Below are 20,915 nucleotides of genomic sequence, written 5' to 3' on the forward strand. Positions count from 1 at the left end.
TGTACGGAGTGCAAGAAAGAAGGCCATACGAAGGGATCCTACCCAAAAGATCAATTTTGTGAGATTTGCCAGATTCTAGGACACTCGGTAAAGGAATGTCCTTTCAACCTGAAATCAAGAACACCACAGCAAGTGTTCCTCACGCACGAGGCATCCCCGTCAAGAGGGAACGGGAACACCAGTACGGAAGGTGCCACATCGGGCGGATACAGAAACAACCGACACAGTCAAAACAACAACAATAACAATACCGGCAACAACAATAATGGTGGAAGGAGTCGAATTCAATATGATGCCAATGGTCGGCCAATAGTTCAATGCCGCGCATGCAATCTGTGGGGTCACTTCGCCCGAGACTGTACCACGGCGAATACACCGAAGTTGTTATGCAGATGGTGTGGACCTGGTGATCATGAAGATGCTAGGTGCCCGAAGTCCGGAATAAACTTGATTACTGTTGAGATAGATGAGGAAGAAGTTCTGGCAATCACTCGGAAGCAAGCGAAAGTGTACCCCGACCCAGCGGAAGAAAAGAAGAGACTGGAGGAAGCACGGGCAAAGATCCAAAAAGCAACACAGGCAGAAACAGCACACCTGAAGGACACGCCGAGTACCTCCGTACGGAACTACGCAAAACAGAACATTGTACGGCAAATATTGCAAGCTGAGATACACATCGGGATAAATGATCTGTTGCTCACTATGCCTCAGCTCCGATCGGCACTCACAAACATCGTTTCCACTGCTCAACTACCAGGGGAACATGGAAGGAAGCAAGAAAGTGGAGCAAGTACAGTGGACAAAAAGGAGAAGGAAAGTGGCGCAAGTGCAGAAGACCCGATGCTATTAGCTCTTTCATCCGGACGCTATCCGGCAGTTGTTGAAATGGGCATTCTTGGGACTGTGCTAACGAACACAATCGTCGACGGAGGATCCGGTATCAATGTGCTACCAGAGGATACTTAAAAAAAGTTGGGACAGCCGACATTATGGCCACCTACCTTCCAATTGTTAACAGCCGATCAACATGGAATCAAGCCATTGGGAGTACTCACAGCACAACCAGTGACGATTGGAACACAACCGTTCCTGTTGGACTTTGTCATGATCCCACTGAAGCGGAGAGGATATGATGCCATTCTGGGCCGGGGGTGGTTGATACAAGCCAAGGAAAAACACGATTGGAAGAAAAATACTTTATCACTTGAAAGCAAAGGCCGGAAGTATGTCATCGATCTACACACTCAGATGGTTGGAGAAGAAGCTCTATCGTTGGATTCCGAAGGAGAAGATGATAAGAGGAGGCAAAGTATGGAACCTAATCAGGAGGGAGTCCTACGATTGGAAGGAGATGACGATCTGGATTTAGTAAATGGTCTTTACCACTGGCAGATAGAGGATTACGAGCTCTTTCCAAGTTGTAATATGCTAAGGATCGATGAAGGTAAGAAAGAAGAAGGAAAGGAATGTCCGAAGGAACACAAAGAAGCCGAAGGAGGAAATGAATGTCCGAAGGAACACAGAGAAGCCGAAGGAGGAAATGAATGTCCGAAGGAACATAGAGAAGCCGACGGAGGAAATGAATGTCTGAAAGAACATGGAGAAGCCGAAGGAGGAAATGAATGTTCGAAGTAACACAAAGAAGCCGAAGAAGAAAACGCGGGTATGACTGAAGCTGAAGGACAGAACATACAGTACAAACCCAAAAGAAGGAAAGATTCTACTGTACGACTGCGCAGGAAGAAAGTATTAGGTCGAACCACAGATATAGCAGAAAGGTACCGACAGCAAGGAAGACACACGATACGGTCTACACAGGCAACAAAGAGGAAGGGTTCAATAAAAGTTGTAGCAGTACAAAGTGAATGTGTTATTGACGGACAGAAGGGGCAGTTAACAGAGTCCATGGTAGCCACAGGGTAGAGGAAGAACCAACGATTGCCAGAAAGAGTGTAGAATCGGCAGAAAATGACAGAAATGGTGTGCTCCGTGCAGTTTTGTGTGGGTTTAAGAGTGCTAATTTGGTCTTGGCAGTGAGGGGTGCTACCCCTCGACCCTGCCGGGGGCGTTGCTCCCTGGACCCCCAGTCGTTGCAGATATCAGTCGTGGGAGTCTGACCAGTTGAGAAGACTTGGAGCTGCTACAGGCATGGAGTGTTTGTGTACCAGAGGCACTGAGAGTAGGTGTTTGCCATGAGGCTGTCTTGGTGGATGTGTAGAGAGCTCAGGAGGAGCTGATCATCCAATTGGAGGCAGTGCAGCGACACTTGGCTCAGGGTATCGAGGAGTTGGAAGCAGCGAAAGCAGCACAGGTGGCTATCAAGGTCAGCTTGAGGAGTCAATATTGTGTAAGCAAAGGCTATAGATGCAATGGGATGAATGTGAAAGTGATGTGGTAGATCAATATTTTTGTATTAGTTGTTTGAGTTTTGTTCTATAGTCGTCAAGGTCAGATGTCAGATTGGCTAAGGTGACAGTGTTGAAGACCAGTTAGTCAGTCAATGTATTTTAGTTGTTGATTTGTCTCAGAGATTCTGTAATAGTCGTCAGGAGACGACTTTTCTTTTTGGGGGGGGATGATGTCGTTAGTAGAAATTGTGTATCAGTCGACGGGTCCCTTCGGGAAGGAAATTGTGTATCAGTCGACGGGTCCCTTCGGGAAGGAAATTGTGTATCAGCCGACAGGTTCCTTCGGAAAGGAAATTGTGTACCAGCCGACGGGTCCCTTCAGAAAGGTTCTTGTTATGTAGCCAACAGGTCCCTTCGGAAAGGTTTTTGTTATGTAGCGACATGTTGTATGTGGCTGACGGACTCCTTCGGGAAAGTTCTTCGGAAAGTATTTATAACCCCTTCGGGAAGCATTGTATTCATCTTATCATTTGGAACATGGAAGCATAATGTACTGTTTGGCATATGCGAATAATAATAAGAGTTCTGCTGTTCGTGTTCGTGTTCGTGTTCGTGTTCATTGTCTATGTGCAATTCTTAATTAACCTATGCGGTAAACACAAATCTGCAATTGCATTGTTTGAGACATGACTTAGTTGTTACCACTGTGGCACCACAAAATGTGGTTCACAAACAATTTTGTTGCTCATGTTGTTGTAGGAAGACTCCTTACACACAAATTCCCCTCTATGATTTGTATCTCATATGCAGCACATTGCCTTATCTAACCCTAGAGGACAATGAGAAAACTGAATGGGTTATGAAGATACTATAGAAGGCTCACATGGTATTGTTATTAACATTTTGAAAATTGTTACCATCTAGTTATTATTTATAGTATTGCGGTATATGTTTTGTGCAATATAATCAACCATATAAATATAAACAATGAAAATCTATTACCTACAACTAAAAAGTTCAAATCTATATTTTATTTTCTCCCAATACATCTATACTATGAAAATGCCCTTAAATTTAAAATAAGTAGTTTTTGACTGTTATTCCTCAATTCAGTTTTTTGTAAATTCAACTTTTTCCCAATTTTTAAAGAATTTGTACGCTTTTTATTTTCTGATTCATCCCCCAAACAATTATTGCTTCTATGGCTTCTATAATACAATTTGGCTTCAATCGTGAAGTCATTTGAGACCATGCAATAAAGGCATTGAAAAACTCGGTGCTCTGATATCATTAATCCAAATCCCACAATGTAACTAAAGGATGATAAAATCTCAGATATAGGGATGAATATGTTTAGCAGTGTGGTGGAGACTGAATGCCTCTATTGGTAATCCAATATATCCAAAAACTCCCATGTAGATAAGAACATGGATTCTACAATATGTAACTAAACATTAAACAAGGGTCTTTAAAGGGAAGGTGAATATTGGATATACGGATATAGCATATCCAAAAAGGCATCATCTCTTTTATGGAAATGCTTGTTGAATACATCAGATGCTCGAATTCCCCTAGCACATGGAAAACATTATTCATTACTAATATTGTCGTTAATGTTATTTGATTCCTCAATGAAACTAATTTTGAACAATTAATGAATGACACCATATATTATATCAAATGAAGTGAAAGAAAACTAAACTAGACATGCTATGATTCAAAACACCCATGACATTTTATATAAATAAAAAAGAGCACATTAGACAGCTATAAATAAATAAAAGGTTGTTTAAAATGGGCTTCCTAGGAGCAAGAAATAATGATTTATAGAATACATACTTCACCAATGCGTTTCCAATTCTTCAAGTCCACCTCATTAGGGTCAATTTCATTTTGGTACTGAGGATACACATGAAAAGAAATTACTTTAGGTAATTGAATAATTATATAAAAGGTTTCAAGATAAAACAAGGAATTTCTTCACTGAAATAAGCAAAAGCATTTTTGTCATTTTAAACAGAATAAATAACCCCCACATACCCACATCAATAAGAGATCACTTTCTCAAACCAATTTCATTTGTCTATCACCTAAGAGCCTAATAAAAACTGGAATAAAAGTGAAAAAATTTAACATACTTTTTTGTACATATGCAATATATTATCTAGCAAAATGAGATCCCTTTTCCAGCATTTAAAAGATACCACTAAAGTGCACCTACTCTATTTCATGATAGACATACTCCAAAACCTTTAATAAAAAAATTCTACATCAAAAATTCAAAAAAATGACAATTTAGTCTCTATTAATCCACTATACAAATTTAATTGCAAAAAAGTTTTAAGAAATGTTCAGAAATATGAGCGTAATGACATTATCTTTAGAGCTGGGCCTACTAGAATAACAAAGATCCCAATGATCAAGAAAGCAGCCCTTAAGACAAACTATTGCATATCCAAGAAGGCCACAAAAAGAAATTTCTTATTAAGAAATAAATAACTGCTACAAATATGTAAGAACCCTTACTAATTCAGCCTTGTTTTTCTTAGTTTTGGATTATTTGACATTTTGTCAAACACTTGTCAATAAACCTTTGAATTTTGATTTTCAGGGTCTCACATGAATTTCTGACTTTTGTTGTTTGAATTTTGGATTGATTGTGTTGCAATTATGTGTACCAGATAAGAAAGAACTGGTGGGGAGGCCCTAGGAGTTTAACACATCTTTGATTCGTTTAAAGATCAAACCCATCTATCATCTTTCCCACAATGTAAGTCATGAATCATCATGGTTTAGACTCTTTCACCAGTGGTCTTAATCTCCTACAAGATCTCTCCTAGAGCTTCCCAAGCAAAACTAATAGGAGTGGTCTAGAATCTTTCACCAGTGGTCTTGTTTCTTGTGTTTTCTCAACACTTCCTTAAGTGTGCTCATTGATCAACTAGGAATGGACTGACCTTAAACAACTCCCATTATCTTCAGTTCAACTTAAATTGACACTTTCTTGAAGACAAGTATTATTGAGTTCACAAATAGGCACTATAGACCTACAAAAATGCAAAACTATCAGAATACATCAAATTGCAAGAAAATGGATTACAATTGTACAACTTGATTCCATTCGACCTAAGGGCTATATGCATGACTCCCTATCCTCCTTCCAACTAATTTTTGGTTTCCATAACAAACTTTTCCTTCAAATGCAAAAGTTGCAATTCTTGCTTGAGCAACATCGTCAATGTTGCAAAGTTGTACAACTTTGTCAACCTTTGTGCAACTCCACTTCCTTTTGATGCACTTTTGTGTCTAATGACTCCTTAGCCCTCTTTAGGTCAAAACTGACTCTCAACACCCTTGCTACTTCAAAATGGAACAAATGTCATTATGTGACAAGTATGAAAAGTTTTCTCCTATTTGAACTATAAAATGCTAAAGTGATAACAAACAAAACTAAAACATCACAATGGGCTTGCAAATTTCCCTTATTACATTACAAGACTCCATTAAAGGGTCTCCAAGCTAAAACTTTAGGATATTATCCCAAAACTTCAATGCTCTTGCACCATTCTCCCAATGTAAAAAGAACTCAAAGTCATGAGATGAAAGGAGTGACTTTTCAATGCCTACTTTCTTAAAGTCAGCTCCTTGCACCCAAGTAGCTTGTGCTTTGGTAATCCCTTCCATTTGATAAGATGCTCCATGTAAACTTGATTCCTAATATTCTTAGCAACTCTAGAATCCAATACCTTTTTAGCCTATTCTTAGCAATTCTAGAATCCAATACCATTTTAGCCTATGGTTGTGTTTGAGTAGGCAATTATTGTAACTCAGGCATAATATCTTCAACAGTAGATGCCTTAGTGTTATCCACTAAAGGAGGGCCCTTATAGGGTAATAGATCTGCTACATTAAAAATGGGAGACAATGCTATGTCTGCAGGCAGATTGATCTTATAGGCATTGGTGCCATACTTCTCCAAAACTCTGCAAGGTCCATTTCTTCTCTTTTGTAACTTATTATGGGTTCCCTTGGGTAGTCTCTCTTTGTTCTAATGTACCAGCACAAGGTCTCCAATCTGAAACTATATGTCCCTCTTTTTTAGATCAACTCTGTCCTTGATCTTTTGAGTGTTTTCTTAACTTGTTCATGCACTTCCTGCATTGCTTGAGCAAATTCCTCAGCATACCCACTCCTTTTATCCAATCCCGATAAATCTCTGAGTTCCATGATTGCTCTAGAATCTAGACCATAAACCACAATCTGAGATGTAGCATGTCAAGCCCTAGCATATAATTTCCCCATTATTGTGAGCATCAGAGTTTGAGGGATTAGCCTATTAACTGACACTCAAAGGCTAGCATAGTGGATAAGAGGGTCTAGTTTGGGAGTTTCAGAGCTCTTCAGGAGGCAGTTTATCTCCTCAGATCCTTCATCAGCAACAAAACGTCATAATTGTGAATTAACAATTAATTCACAAGTTGCCCTATTTGTCAAGACATTTGAGGCTCAAAAGACTGGTGACGGTAGGAATACATTATGAATAGCATTGAATCTTGAAGCTGAAGCGACAAAATCACTAATTATTTATAATTGTATTTGAAGACAAATAGGTCTGCAACCTCATTCATATCTGATTTTGTAATATATAAACAGTCATTAAGAAATTTGAGATAAATGCACTGGTGTTAGTAATCTGTTTGCAATGAGGTACTGCATAATCTTTGATATATTGCATAGTTAATGTCTGTGTTGATTCTATTGCCAAGTGCAATATGGAAACCAAAACAAGTCGGGAAAAAACAAATATGTCCAGACTAGGCAGAATTTTACAATGGTATCAAAGGAATGCATCAGTGGGTCTAGTGTAGGATGAATAGATAGTGACATGATTGAATGGTGTACAGCTATTATCACATCATTATAATACATGGAGAAAAATGGCACTACTGGTGTGTAGGGGCAGATGTGAATCAACGAAGGTAAACCGAAGTTCATCACATAACCTAACACCTCAAAGGGGCATGAAAGAAAATCAACCTTTTCAAATCTCAATTCTAAAGTAATTTGATCTAGGAAGATTAGTGCCAACCAAGTGATGAAGGGGCACCAATGCAAGCAAAGATCTAATAGGATAGAATTAGAGAAAGAATGCAAGATCCTTATATCCCTTAAGGTAGCAAAAGCTATGAATGAAATTAGGACACTAGATTTAGAAACTAGATGTGCTAAAATCACAAAGATAATTAGAGAACTCACCTTAAGAGTGAAAAACTTTGGATCTGATTTTTTGATGTCTGCGCAACTCAAATCAATGAATAATCCAAGCCCCAAACTTGAAAGTGTGAGATCTCCAAAACCCAGAAATAGTTTGGTTGCTTGGCAAAGTTGACTTTTCTCAACAAGGACGACTTTAGGCAGTAGGGAAGAAATAAGACCCTGATTAGTGGTCTCCAAATGTGAAACTTTTTCAGAATCTCCGAAGATTGACGAAAAGGGTATCTGAATCCGCAACCTGTTCTTCCTCTGAGATCTGAAACTTGTAAAATAAAGGGGGTTTTTTTTCTTGATGGGAGGGATTGCCTAGGTCAAACACCAGTTTAGGAATTAACTTTGAAATTAAAATAATTGAAATACTGAAATGTAAAGTAAATGTAGGAATTCACCTTACAATCGTAGGATCTCTCAAATCGAATACAATGAGCTCACTTTCCAAATTGAATGTAGAAGTTACAACAAAGGATCTTGAATGTATTGAGGGAGATCTTGAATGATAGATAAACTCCTTCAATTGCTTGAATGCTTGAATCCTTGATCTTCAATTGAGGAATTGTTTGAACACTTGAGAATTTGAGTGCTTGAGTGCGACATGTTCTTGTGAGTGTGTAATGGATGCAAAATGAGGCAAATGGATGAGATTATAAAGGGGTCGAGATTAACTTTCTCTTGTAGGATGGCTGTACCTTGCATCAACACCTCAGATTAATCCAAACATAGGACCCAAGAAGTAGACCCAAAATAGGGCTAGGGCAGGGATGCACTGCTAATTGCTAATTATGGCCCAAAACCCTCAAGATTCCCTCGGGGCCCCAAAATAGATCTCAAAAATTTGGTGCAGTTTCAAGAAAAGTTTGTTAGGGTGAGAAAAATAGATTCCGAGTGATTGGATGAAGGCAAGGGAGGACCTAAGTTGTTAGATCCCACCTCGAGCTTTACGCCATGAAATAGGAGCACTAATGAGGAATGAGAAGAAAAGGGGAGAGATGCAAATAAATGATGATCCCGCATTAAATAGGTGATAAACAATCATTAAACTGAAGTGCTTCCAATTTAAGCGAGAGTTTGGACTCGATCCAAACTCGTGGTAAAGTAGAGCACAAGACATAAGATAATCTCATCACAATCAAGGAGACAAAGAATCCATCAGGCCCCCAAGGGATCGAGTCTTTGCTAACTCCAAGATCATAATAAGAGAGAAATCACTAACTGAAAGAAGCAAAGAGGGAAGACGTGCGATTAATTCGTCAATGATAAATGTACATCTCATTATGAATCAAAGAGAATAAATGTGTTATCTGTGTGTGAGATTTAGCATGTTATGTTTGAATGCGTTACCAATATATGAGATTTAGCAAATTCTTGTCTTACCCATATATAAGATTTAGCATATGTCTGGATGTGTTACCCACATATGAGATTTAGCAAGCTTATATGTGTTACCTATAAATGAGATCTAGCATATGTGAGTGCAAAGGAGAGAGAGGCCCAATCTCAAGGATGCTCACTTCCTATAAAAAAAGGTGTACATGGAGAATCCTTTCTTTAGTATTGTGTATAATCCATAAAGGTATTCACAAGGTGTGTGCAAAAAAGATGATGAAGCAGCAATGCATAGATATGAGGATAACTCAAAAAGCTTACCAAGTGTCCAAGGCTAAAGTACTCTAAGCCATTCTCAAAATCCATATTTACTACTCCATGATTGTAAGCAAAAAAAAAGAGGAGCAGAGTGTATTCCCCCACCTAAAATCACTGATAAAACTTTAACAGGAGCAATGGCTTTAACAGAGTATACGTACATCTACTAAGAGATGTTTCCACTAGTGAAATGCCCCCAAGAGGAGACAAATCAAGGGAAATAAGCACATAACATATAGATAGCACCAAGGAATCTACTAACTTCGGGGTCAATATGAGCATATGATAATATATAAGTATTATATCAAGTATGAAATGTTATCATTCCCCAAAGGAAGTAGAATTACAATACAATGGAAGAATGACATGTAAGAATTACAAAGAAGAGTCTTTTTGGACCATCATCATGGAGACCAAAAAGAATCGATGCTGCCATTTCACAAATCCAAGCAAACAAACACGAGTACAATTACGAACACTGGCACATGTACAACATAACATATAACAATATATAGAAGAAGTAAGGTACAAATAGAAGAATGATAGAACATTTTGATTCCCTTATCACCTTGCGCCAACGGAGCAACAAGGGTCGTCTTAAGAAATCTAAACAAACATATAGCAAGCAATTACAGGGGAAGCACATCACAATACAAGAGCACAAAAAGCTGCTATGCTAGGGAGCTCACTTAAGCGCATTGCCCTCCTCTTCAATCTCAATCTTTAGTGTTTAGAGAAGGTGGACAACTTGCACAAGGAGCAACATCCAACACAGCAGGGACAATATCTAAGTCTAAACAAGGACCCCCTGGAGAGTCATTATGCTCAAGACTAGGTGCAAGTGAAAACTACATAGAAAGCATGTTAGGTAAATCAACATCAAGATCAATACTCTCATGGTTATCATCATCTAATGTATCTTCTTTATCAAGATTAATAGCTATAGAATCCAAAATATAAATATCACCTTTATCTACATCATTAGTATGATTAACTTCCTCTACAAACATGGGCTGATCTAAGGAGAAGAAGAAAGAGAAGCATGAATATGGGCCTTGGCGCAAGCTTGACGGTTCTTTTGATGTTCACGAACATGTTGGTTATGCTTAGTCTTGCTAGAAATTTGTTGAGGAAAAGTAGGATCGATAGCCATAAGTTCCTTACCATTGTTATGGACTGTTTAATAGGTTGGGAAACAACAGGAAGAACCACTCTAGAAGAAGCATTAGATGCAAGAGGTGGTTAAACATTAGAAATGAAAGAATTGGAAGAAATAGGTATAGAAGGTGTAGACAAAAGAACACAAGTAATATCTCTAAGCATACTCAACTCAACAATCTTTCAACATAAATGAACTTGATATGATTGGAAAAGATAATCAGGACAAGTAGGAGGTGTAGTAGGAATACAAGACCAAAAGGAATCAAGGGTAGCGCAATGCCTAGGCCTAGAAGGATGATATAGACTATGTTTGATCGTCTTAATCTCACCATCATGAGGAAATTTAATGCACTAATGAACAGAAGAAGCAATGGCTTGCATGTAAGTCAACCAAGGTAAACCAAGCTTCACTTGGAATTGATCGGAAGTATGAATAACAACAAAGGTACTATTTGTTGGAATCACCATTGTTGTTACACCAAAAGCTCGAGTTGTCAATGCACATCACAATAGCCAGAGTCAAGGATCCACGAGAGATAGTCAAGTACAAGTCATAAATCCATCGGTCTATACTGAACGGTGCCTTCACCTAGATGGGACGGAGGCACCAACCTCCCAACAATCCCCCCCAGCATGACCCAAGGGATTTGAACCCATAACACAGTGCTCTAATACCACTTGTTGAAATCACCGTTGTCGTTACACTAAAGCTCAAGTTGTCAATGCACGACACAACAGCCAGAGACAAAGATCCACAGGAGGCGGTTAAGCACGTCACAAATCTATCAATCTATGTTGAATGGTACCTTCACCTAGAGGGGACATTGGCACCAACCTCCAAACACTATTCGCCACTTTACCACAGAGTTGAACAGTAAATGAAATGTTACCATGAGGGGGATACAAGAAACGATTACAAGTTTGAATCCAAGTATCAGTTGAATCATAAAAATCATGGTGCAATTGCTTAGCAAACAAATGTTCTGTAATGTCCCTTGCTCAAATAGTTAAGGAATTCATAACACTTCCCGAATTTCTTTATTCTCACTGAATATGCAAGATTGATCTTGTTGACCTTCTTTTTTAGTGATGGACAAAGTATTGTGATATGTTTTATAAAAACTTATAGTAATTGATTTTTATTTCGTATTACAATTGTAATGGGCCTATATAGAATTTACTCTATTTATTGTAGGACCTCCTGTTAGAGTTCGGACTTGTAATATCTATTATGATGTTATTTCAAGTTTTTCTTGCTCTTACCAATTACTATTATAGGGGACAGATTATCTATAATGTTCATTGTTAGATTTCTTTGTAATATTGAGGCATAGTGTTTTTTCTTACTTTGTTGACAAAGATGGCTTATTCTTAAGATGTGTACTCTCAATAGTTATTAAAACACTAGATATGATTAATTGGCTTGAAATACTACCATAAGCTTTTACTTACAGTTTGTTATGTATCCAAGTGGTAATGTTTTACTCAAATGCTCGAATGTATTGAACATATTAAATTGTATGGGTTTTTGATCTCAAGAGAGGGATATGTTTGTCTTTTCCTATTACGGTTTCTCTCACTTATGTAGCATAAAAAAGGTTATCTATATTTTTATATATTATCGAATGTTTCCCAACGAATATAGGAATGATTGAGAATCATAACTATATGCAATTAATATAATCCTTAATGTTATTTGGATCAATCTTATTGCCCATATACGTTCATGGGTATGGTAGTCTCTTATAAACAAATCAATGTGTTTAGGGAAATATTTTCATATTTTCCACTCCTTTCCCTCATCTGCAATGATCCATGTTTGGTATAGTCTATATGACAACTCCTTTAATGAAATTGTAGATGTTGATTGATCAGTGGCTGCATTCCTTTCTTTCTCCCAAGCATTGGATGGCTTCTTCCTTACTTCCAGTGACTATCAATTCAGTATATCAATTATTATGATGTATAGGATGTCATTTGTTTTAGCTCTCGTCCTAGGATCTTCCAATAATCTCTTCATGTCTTTGATGTCCTATCTCTATTATTCCTTTTGCTGAGTCAGACATAATATGTCCCCCGTCACTTGTTGCAGATGATTTTTTACTGTTGTCTAGATTGTAAACTTGTCGCTCACTGTGACGCATTCGACATTGGGTATATAAATTGGGCATCAAACAAAAATTTATTTCCTATGCAGACTTTATTAAAGTCTTGATTCTGATTTATTATGTCTCTTTTTTCTACACTAAGGTGTCGATTATCTTCTTGATTCATGTCTTAAGGCTTCTTTGGTAATTCAGACTGAGATAGTTCTTGTTTTTTCGTTATTTTGTATTATCACTACTTTCTCTCTTCCCTATTTTTTTTTAACTCTCTTTGATGATCCTAAATGGATGATGAGAACAATGAAGGGTCATATTGCATGGGACGTATCCGTTCAAATTACCTCCCTTATCAACTACTAATTCAACATCAGTTTTTTACTTACATTTTGATAGCTACATGATGAACATATCTATTGTTTATTTATATATTTCATTATTAAATTGATGTTTAATTATTATATTTTTTTAATATATCTATAATGTAATAATATCTCAAATTTATATTATTATTATTTATTATATATGTTTATTGGTAATTACTTTTATCAAACCAATTATAATAATACTTGTGTTGAGTTTATTTTTACCATTTTATCATTTGTTTATTATATTTTAATTACATTATAATCATATATAATGGATAATATGATTATTGATCAATTAATTTTCTTATTATACTTATAACATATAATAATAAATTATATTATAATTTATTATTGTTTATTCTATTATTTGTTTGATATATTGTTAAAATTAATAAATAAGGGGACATTACATGTACCTCAGTGATAACATTAACCATAGAAGTAGAATCAACAAGATAACCATAAGAAGGATACTTAGCAACTCTAGTAACAATATAGAGAGGACCATTAGGAGCATGAAAAATGTTAGAATCATCAACTAAAATAGTAAGGTCTTTGACACGCTTAAGTGTAGGTTCAAGATTAGGTTTAGGTTTAGGTTGATCATGAGATTTAGATGAAATCTTTTTCTTAGGTGGAGGTACACACTCCACAATGTTAACAGTTCGTTCATTCTCTTCATGTTGTTTATCATAGGCAATGTTTGTGTCAGGGGAAGCAAAATAAGGATGAGCAATCGTATTAGTGTGTTGAGGTAATGGATTGGTGTAGACTTGAAGGTTTTGATGAGAAGGTGCCACAAATTTATTTCCATTATCATGACTATCAACAAACAAAGCGTTGGAATCAATCAAGTCTTGAATCTTATGTTTCAAGGTATAACACTCCTCAGTATCATGGCCAAGCTAATGATGATATTGACAAAAGGCTTTGGAATGTGTACTTGATGTAGTAGGAGGAAGTGGTCTAACAAGAGGGAGTGTATATTAGCACTAACCAACCTTCCCATAATTGAATGCAAGGACTCAGAAAGAGGAGTCAACTTACAATTCATCTGAAAAATAGAGGAAGAAGCAATGACGCTTTTGGATGGAGCAGCTAGTTGTTCGTCTACTATAAATGTGGCTTTGTTGATCTTGGCATAGTTAGGTTTGTGAAATTTGTTGTGACTAGGTGTGACTCACTTTTATCAACGGGTACAAAATCCATTGTAGTGGTGCTCTCAAACTGACTCACTTGTAATTGATAATGATGAAGTGTTGCACAAAGTTGTGAAAAGGAAGTAAATTTAGTAAGCAAAATCCTCTAATGTCTTTTTTTAAATTAGCAATAAACATATGTTGAATATCAATATCAAGCACAAAATAAGAAATATGAGTATGCAAATGCTTAAATCTACTAATCAAATCAATCACTTTTTCCTTAGGACCTTGTTTGCAATGCATCAACTCAATCAAAGACACTTAAGGACCAATATTATTCTGAAATTGTTGAATGAAAGCATTAGCAAGTTTGTGAAAGGAATCAATGAATAAGGTGGCAAAGAACAATACCATTGCAAAGCTTTGTCACGAAAAGTACAAGCAAACAACTTAGCTAAGATCTTATGATCATGAGCATAATCACTACATAGAACTTGGAAGGCTTTAAGATGAGTCACACGGTCACCCTTCCTATTAGAAGTATCAAGGCGAGGCATGTCAGCTTGTTTAGGGGTAGTGGTACGGATAATGTCAAAAGGACAAAGGACAACCCATATCACATGTAAGGAAGCAATTTGTTGTTGTAAGGAAGAAACAATTTGAGCATGGCTAATGATAGCAGGATCATTAGAGGAAATAGATTGCAATGACACATTTGATACACTAGTAAGAGTGTATAAATTAGCTAAAATGGTAGGTGCTACAGGTGGGACACTAGGAACCACAGTAGGAGGATTAGTATAAGTGTAGGGAACACTATTGTATGAGGTAGGCAATGAAGTGAGTGGAACACTCACAAGGAAAGAAGGAATAGGAAGACTCTTAATAGGATTGGATGGTTGAATAGAAGTAGTCACAATAGGAGAAACATAGGTAGGAACGCTAGATATAGGGGTGGAAAAAGGCAAGGAGGGTTCAATAGTAGTGACTGGTGGAACCATTCCTATTTTGGATGCGGCTTGAGTCAAAGGCTTAACATGAGAGTGGACAAGGTGAGTAAGACCACGCAAAATATTAATTCTATGCTCATCATTATGGATCACTTTCTTAAGGGCATCAAAAGCAGCAATAGTATTGGTATTGTGATTCTCTTGAAGAAGCCAATTATGCATATTATCAACCTCAATAGCAAGCTTATGAATTCAAGAGGCACTCTTAAGCCTCATTTTCATCATGAGATGAATGAGAAGAGTTTCATCATGGAAGGATTAGGATCATAAGAAACCATAGGATCACCAAGGTTCCTAAAGAGAGGAGAAGAGGATTCTGAATCAACGACAGCCACGAATCTACAACTTCTCCTAATAGGAACATTATAGGTAGGGCTTAAGGTAATGAAGCTAATGGTATGAACTAAATTGTGAAGCATACAATTGTAAAAATAGATCACGAACCAAATCTGAAAGAACTCCATCATAATGGTATGAAATGAAGCATGCACCATAGGTAGGTCGGCCACGAACTCGAGAACATTGCATGACAAGCCTCATAGGTTCGCCCATCTAGGATATGGATCGCAAGATCAAAGACCTTAAGTTTGAGCAAGAATCCAATGGATCTCAACCGCAGAGAAACGGATCATGATGCAAACCCAGACATAGATTCACTATGGTGTCCAAATCAAGCCATAAGGTCCACAAGAGACGATGTAAAAACTTGGAGGAACAGCACTAAAAATACAGAAACTAACTAATAGGAACATGCTAAGAACAAATTGAAAGGAAATATTTTTGGTTGATGTAAGATTGCCAAGAACCAGGGATGCTCCTACATCACACAACCTAGGTGAGAAAAGAGGCTCCATCGGAGGAACTCATGAACATTTCACAGGGTTTAGGATGTAAATTACATCCTCATTCTTTCTCCAAATGTCTTCCTTGTCTACACTCTTCTTCCTCTTTAACTCCTCTTTCTTCAACTAGATCCTTCAACATCTCTTGCTCTCCACTTTCTTCATCATGCTTCATATCTATATTTGGTAGTACAAGACTTTTACCATCAAACCCTTTGTTTAGCACATTTGACTTACCTTTGTCGCCTTTCAGTACCATATTGTTTATGGATCCAATTTCAAGATCCTTCTTCAAATACTAGCCTTCCTTCAACACCACATCTCTTCACAACGCAAAACGTTTCTCACACTTTTCCCTTCTTCCTTCAAAGGAGCCAAAGTAAAATTTTACCCATTCTTCTCTATTGTAGCCAAGTTCCTTCTACAATCATAGATAGATCCTCTATCAAACTGCCAAGGTCTACCCAATAGAACATGACAAGCACTCATAGTCACAACATCACATAAGACTTCATCTCTGAAAAACCCAATGTTGAAGTTCACCAAACACTGCTCTTTCACCTCTACTACATGATCATCTTGCAGCCAACTTGTCCTATAAGGACAATAACATTTCAGCCTCTTCATTCCAAGCTTCTCTACCATCTCTTCTAATACCAAATTGTCAGTACTTCCACAGTCCACAATAGCCTTACAACACTTACCTCGTGACTTGCATATAATCTTAAAATGATTCCTCCTTCGAGTATGTTTGTTTGCCTCTTATTTTGTTCCATCAAAAATCTCCTAAGCATAATAGATTCTCCCATCTCAAGTTATATCATGCTCTCATCCAATGCTTGATGAACGGCCCTCCCCTCATTAACACAAACTTACACAATAAAACAGAGAAATAACAACAATTTGTAAGAACAAGAAGCTTCTTTGTGTTACAATATTCAAAAATATGACATGCAATACAACATGGGCATTTTCCTTACAATATTCTACAAGTCGGAGCCACAATGTACATCCACTCGAAACTATCCAAGACAAATCTACATGCCTTCTTTAAAGAGATAATTTTAATTGCCCAAGAAGACTCTAGAAATATAACCTTAAACCTTAAGACCAACCATCCTTAAGATTTTATTACATCTTATACCATGCTCTCATCCAATGATTGATGAAGGGCAATCCCCTTATTAACACAAACATGCACAACAAAATAGAGAAACAACAACAATTTGCAAGAACAAGAAACTACTTTGCATTATCTCCAATGAAATGGAATTACAATATTCCTAAATATGACATACAAAGCAACATGAGCATTTTCCTTACAATATTTTGCAAGCTAGAGCCAATGTTGAAGTTCACCAAACATTGCTCTTTCACCTCTACTGCATGATCATCTTGCAGTCAACTCATCCTATAAGGACAAGAATGTCAGCCTCTTCATGATCGGACACACGTTTGCCAAACTATATGCTACAGCCCTGAATACTATGTTATCTAGAGAGCTTGACAAGAGAGGTTGTAGAGTTGGAGGGCAAGCTGGTTTCAAAGCAAACTGCCAAATTATGGATCACATTTTCACGTTACGGGCTATTATTGAGGAAGCTAGACATAGATCAATGAAAGTTTATTGCTCCTTTGTTGATTTTCGCAAGGCTTTTGATTATGTTCCTAGGATGGTTCTATTTCAGAGGCTTCGTGAGATTGGGATTTCAGAGATGTGTTACTTACTGCTATCATGAGATTATATGAAACTGTGGGTGGGTAGATTCAGGATCCTGAGGGATTCTTAGCTCCAATCCATAGTACCATTGGGGTTAAACAAGGTTGCCCTCTCTCCCCCACTTTGTTTGGGTTGTGTATTGATGAGCTTGAGGACTTCCTTTAGGAAGTCCTCGCTCCAAGGTGATGGCTACTATTTATACCAAGTCCTGATCTCCATTCTTCTCTTTGCGGATGACATAGTTCTTCTTGCTTCTTCTCCAGAGAGTTTGCAGAGGCTTCTTGATGGTTTGGCTTCCTTTTGTGACCAGCGACAACTAGTGGTTAACCTAGGTAAGACTCGAGTTATGGTCTTTAATTGCTTAAAGACCTCTCATCTTCACTTCTTCTTTCAAGGACAAGAGATTGAAATTACTTCTTCTTATACGTATCTAGGAGTGAAGTTCTTTGCTCCCCGCTTCAATATGAGATCGGCGATACAACCCTGAGTTAGTAAGGGTATGAGTTCTCTTGCTATGATTGAGAAACAATGTTTCAGACACCATTTTCAGGATACCTTGTCCAAGTTATACCTCTTGGACTCCCTTGTTCGACCAACTGTTCTTTATGGCTTTGTGGTTTGGGGGCCTTCTCTCCTTGTTTTTGATTGGACCTCAATTGAACGAGTGCAAACATTGCTTTTACGACATATCATTAGATGCCATAGGTTCACTTCTCATAACATCATTCTTGCTAAGTTCGGTGCTCATCCCTTCAAGCTTGCAACCATATTTGATCTTATTTGGTTCCTTCATCGCCTTCATGGTTTTGTGGATTTGATTGGAGAACATGAAAGATACTCTTACCTAGCGTATTGCTCTTCTGTTGCTATTGCAAGTTCTGATACTAGTTCTCGAGCTCGTTGCTGGTATGAGCAAGCATCCTCTCTATTGAGTTCAATTGGGATTGATATTGATTGCCTCCCTCCTTATCAGTTCTTACTGAATGCCAGTGCTCATCTCCTACCCTCACAACAAGAGTTAAACGAGCATGTCAAACTAGATATCTACAGACAGTACATTGTCACCAGCTGGACTAACCCTCTTGGTGGTTTACGTCCAAGGATGGCCTTCTATGCTGAGCATTTTCTGAAGATCTTTGATGGGATTATTGTTCATCCTAGTTATCTTTCTAGACGATGGAGTCATGCTTTGCATATCTCTCTAGGGTCCTTTAGAGTTGGTTTCATCGTCTTCGGGCTCAAACCGACCATCATATTGATAGCAGTGACTAGATCTGCAAGTTGTGTACTTTAGCGGAGGTCGAGACAAAGACTCACTTTATTTTCCATTGCCCTATCTTTTATGAGATCAGAGGGAGATTTTATTGTCTATTCCGGGAATGTTTCTCTCTTTCATCTTTTTTCAATTACAATGATCAGTGGTGTCTTGCACTTTATCTTCAGGAGACCACCCTACTCCATCATAGTACTTTACAATCAGTACTTCCCTATCGACATACCTCTGATCAGCTCATTATTGCCTTTTTCTCACCCTTATGGAAGAAGACTAAGTATAGCCCTTTTGGTGGGAGCCTAACTAAACAATGATCATTCCAAGCATGGAAGTACAATAAGAAAAGGATTAGAGCTAAATGAGATAGGAAAATGTACAAATAAATTTAACAAGGATTATGGGTTGCTTCCAAGAGACTCACAAAGACAAATTATAAACCTAATAAAAAAGAAAGGAGATTAAAGATGAAACCTTTGTAGGGATGGGAAACACAGTTTTTTTGCAAACTTTGTTCGATGCATGTTGTTGAGTATATATTTTATCATGTATAAAGATGAAGAGCCAACTCCAACGACCTTGTGCATTAATTAGCATATGTGGAAGAAGGTTGTTCTCATTCTTCTTGGAGATGGTATTCAGCCAATTCTCCCTAAACACAAGGTTAAAATAAAATATTGGGTACTTTGAACCATAGTTCACAGACTTGAGCTTAGAGAGGACTCAATGAGCCCAAAATTTTCAGCTTGGCAAAAGCTCGACAAAAACTTGGCAATGACGCAACCAATTAACAAGTACTAAAGATAAAATCTCTTAAAGAAATGTTTTTTTTTGCAAATTCAATTACAAAAAGAATTATATTAAATATTGAATCTCGAAAGAGAAAATGCATAGTACTATAGCAAAAACAAGTGAAAGACACATTTTAACAAGTATTTTACCTGCATTGACATTTTTACCCATGTTTGTCTTGCTTCTATAAAAAGAAAGAGTTAAAAATGAAAAAACTTACCAAGCGAAAAACCAAAGTACTCAACAACTTGAAGAGTAGTAGGAAAATTTGCAAACTCTACTTTGACCTATCTTGCAACACTCTAAGAGGAAAATTACTACAGCAAAAAATGTAAATCAATATAGAAGATTCTAGAGCAAGGGGAAACTTAAGGAGTACAATATCTAAGGGATTATGTACAAGGTCAAATTAAAGAATTATCTCTCATTTTGATATATATCTACTAGTCATGCATCTAACTAATACTTATGACCTAAGAAGGCTCCCATTAAGGACTAAGTGATGCCAACAAAAGAAAGCAATCACCAACCACATCTAGAATACAAAGCACAATGTTATTAATAGTAAAATAATTCTCAACAAATCAAGTATAACATAGGCTCATACTTCAAATAGGATATATGTAATCTTATAAAATGATATTTTTTGTCACATATATTGCATCATAAGAGTATAGTTGTAATCCATCAATATCTTATTCTATCCCTAACATTTACTAACTAGTAATTACGATACAACTTTTCTCAAAGGAGGGTATCATTGCATTATTCCTAACCACTACACCTCATGGAAAAAATGGAACTCGATATAAATTAATATTTCTTTCAAAATAAATAATCCATTTATATCTTATGTTTCAAGCATTGTATTTGAAGGGATGTGAAAGTAAACAATATGTACCGATTCCAACCCCCCTGCTGCTTCAAGAATATCACAAATGTCCTTGTGGTTACATCGTCGAGCATTTGATAGTGGCTGCCAAATTACTTAATGAAATTAATATAGGTAGTCAACCAAAAAGAATACTCAAAGAGACATGCAATAAATCATTTAAAGGAAATGCATCTAAAGAATGTTGTAGAATTGAACAATACATTTTTTATGCTATAAAAATAATAAATTTGTTAGTTCAAGTGTAAGCAAGGGAAATTAACCAATAAAAAGGATTTGTAGTCAAGTCAATTATTTAGGTGATGGTGTGAGGTTTTCATAGAAAATAGTTAAAGATTCATCATCAATCATAT

General features: G+C 37.0%; 1 protein-coding gene across 2 annotated transcripts in view; it reads right to left on the reverse strand.

Annotated features, from left to right (window-relative positions):
* The window catches only part of LOC149544629 (serine/threonine-protein kinase VIK-like), a 107,344-nt gene that overhangs the window by 57,572 nt on the left and 28,857 nt on the right, over positions 1 to 20,915 (reverse strand). For both annotated transcript variants that reach the window (XM_089795223.1, XM_089795224.1), the window contains 2 exons: positions 20,572 to 20,646; positions 4,188 to 4,247 (listed from right to left, as the gene is read on the reverse strand). In XM_089795223.1, the coding sequence (XP_089651349.1) occupies positions 4,188 to 4,247; positions 20,572 to 20,646 (135 nt within the window). The remainder of the gene's footprint in view (positions 1 to 4,187; positions 4,248 to 20,571; positions 20,647 to 20,915) is intronic.

This window comes from Cupressus sempervirens, chromosome 8, assembly GCF_028749045.1.
Source record: "Cupressus sempervirens isolate cs-2001-9-10 chromosome 8, ASM2874904v1, whole genome shotgun sequence".
NCBI classification, from domain to species: domain Eukaryota; kingdom Viridiplantae; phylum Streptophyta; class Pinopsida; order Cupressales; family Cupressaceae; genus Cupressus; species Cupressus sempervirens.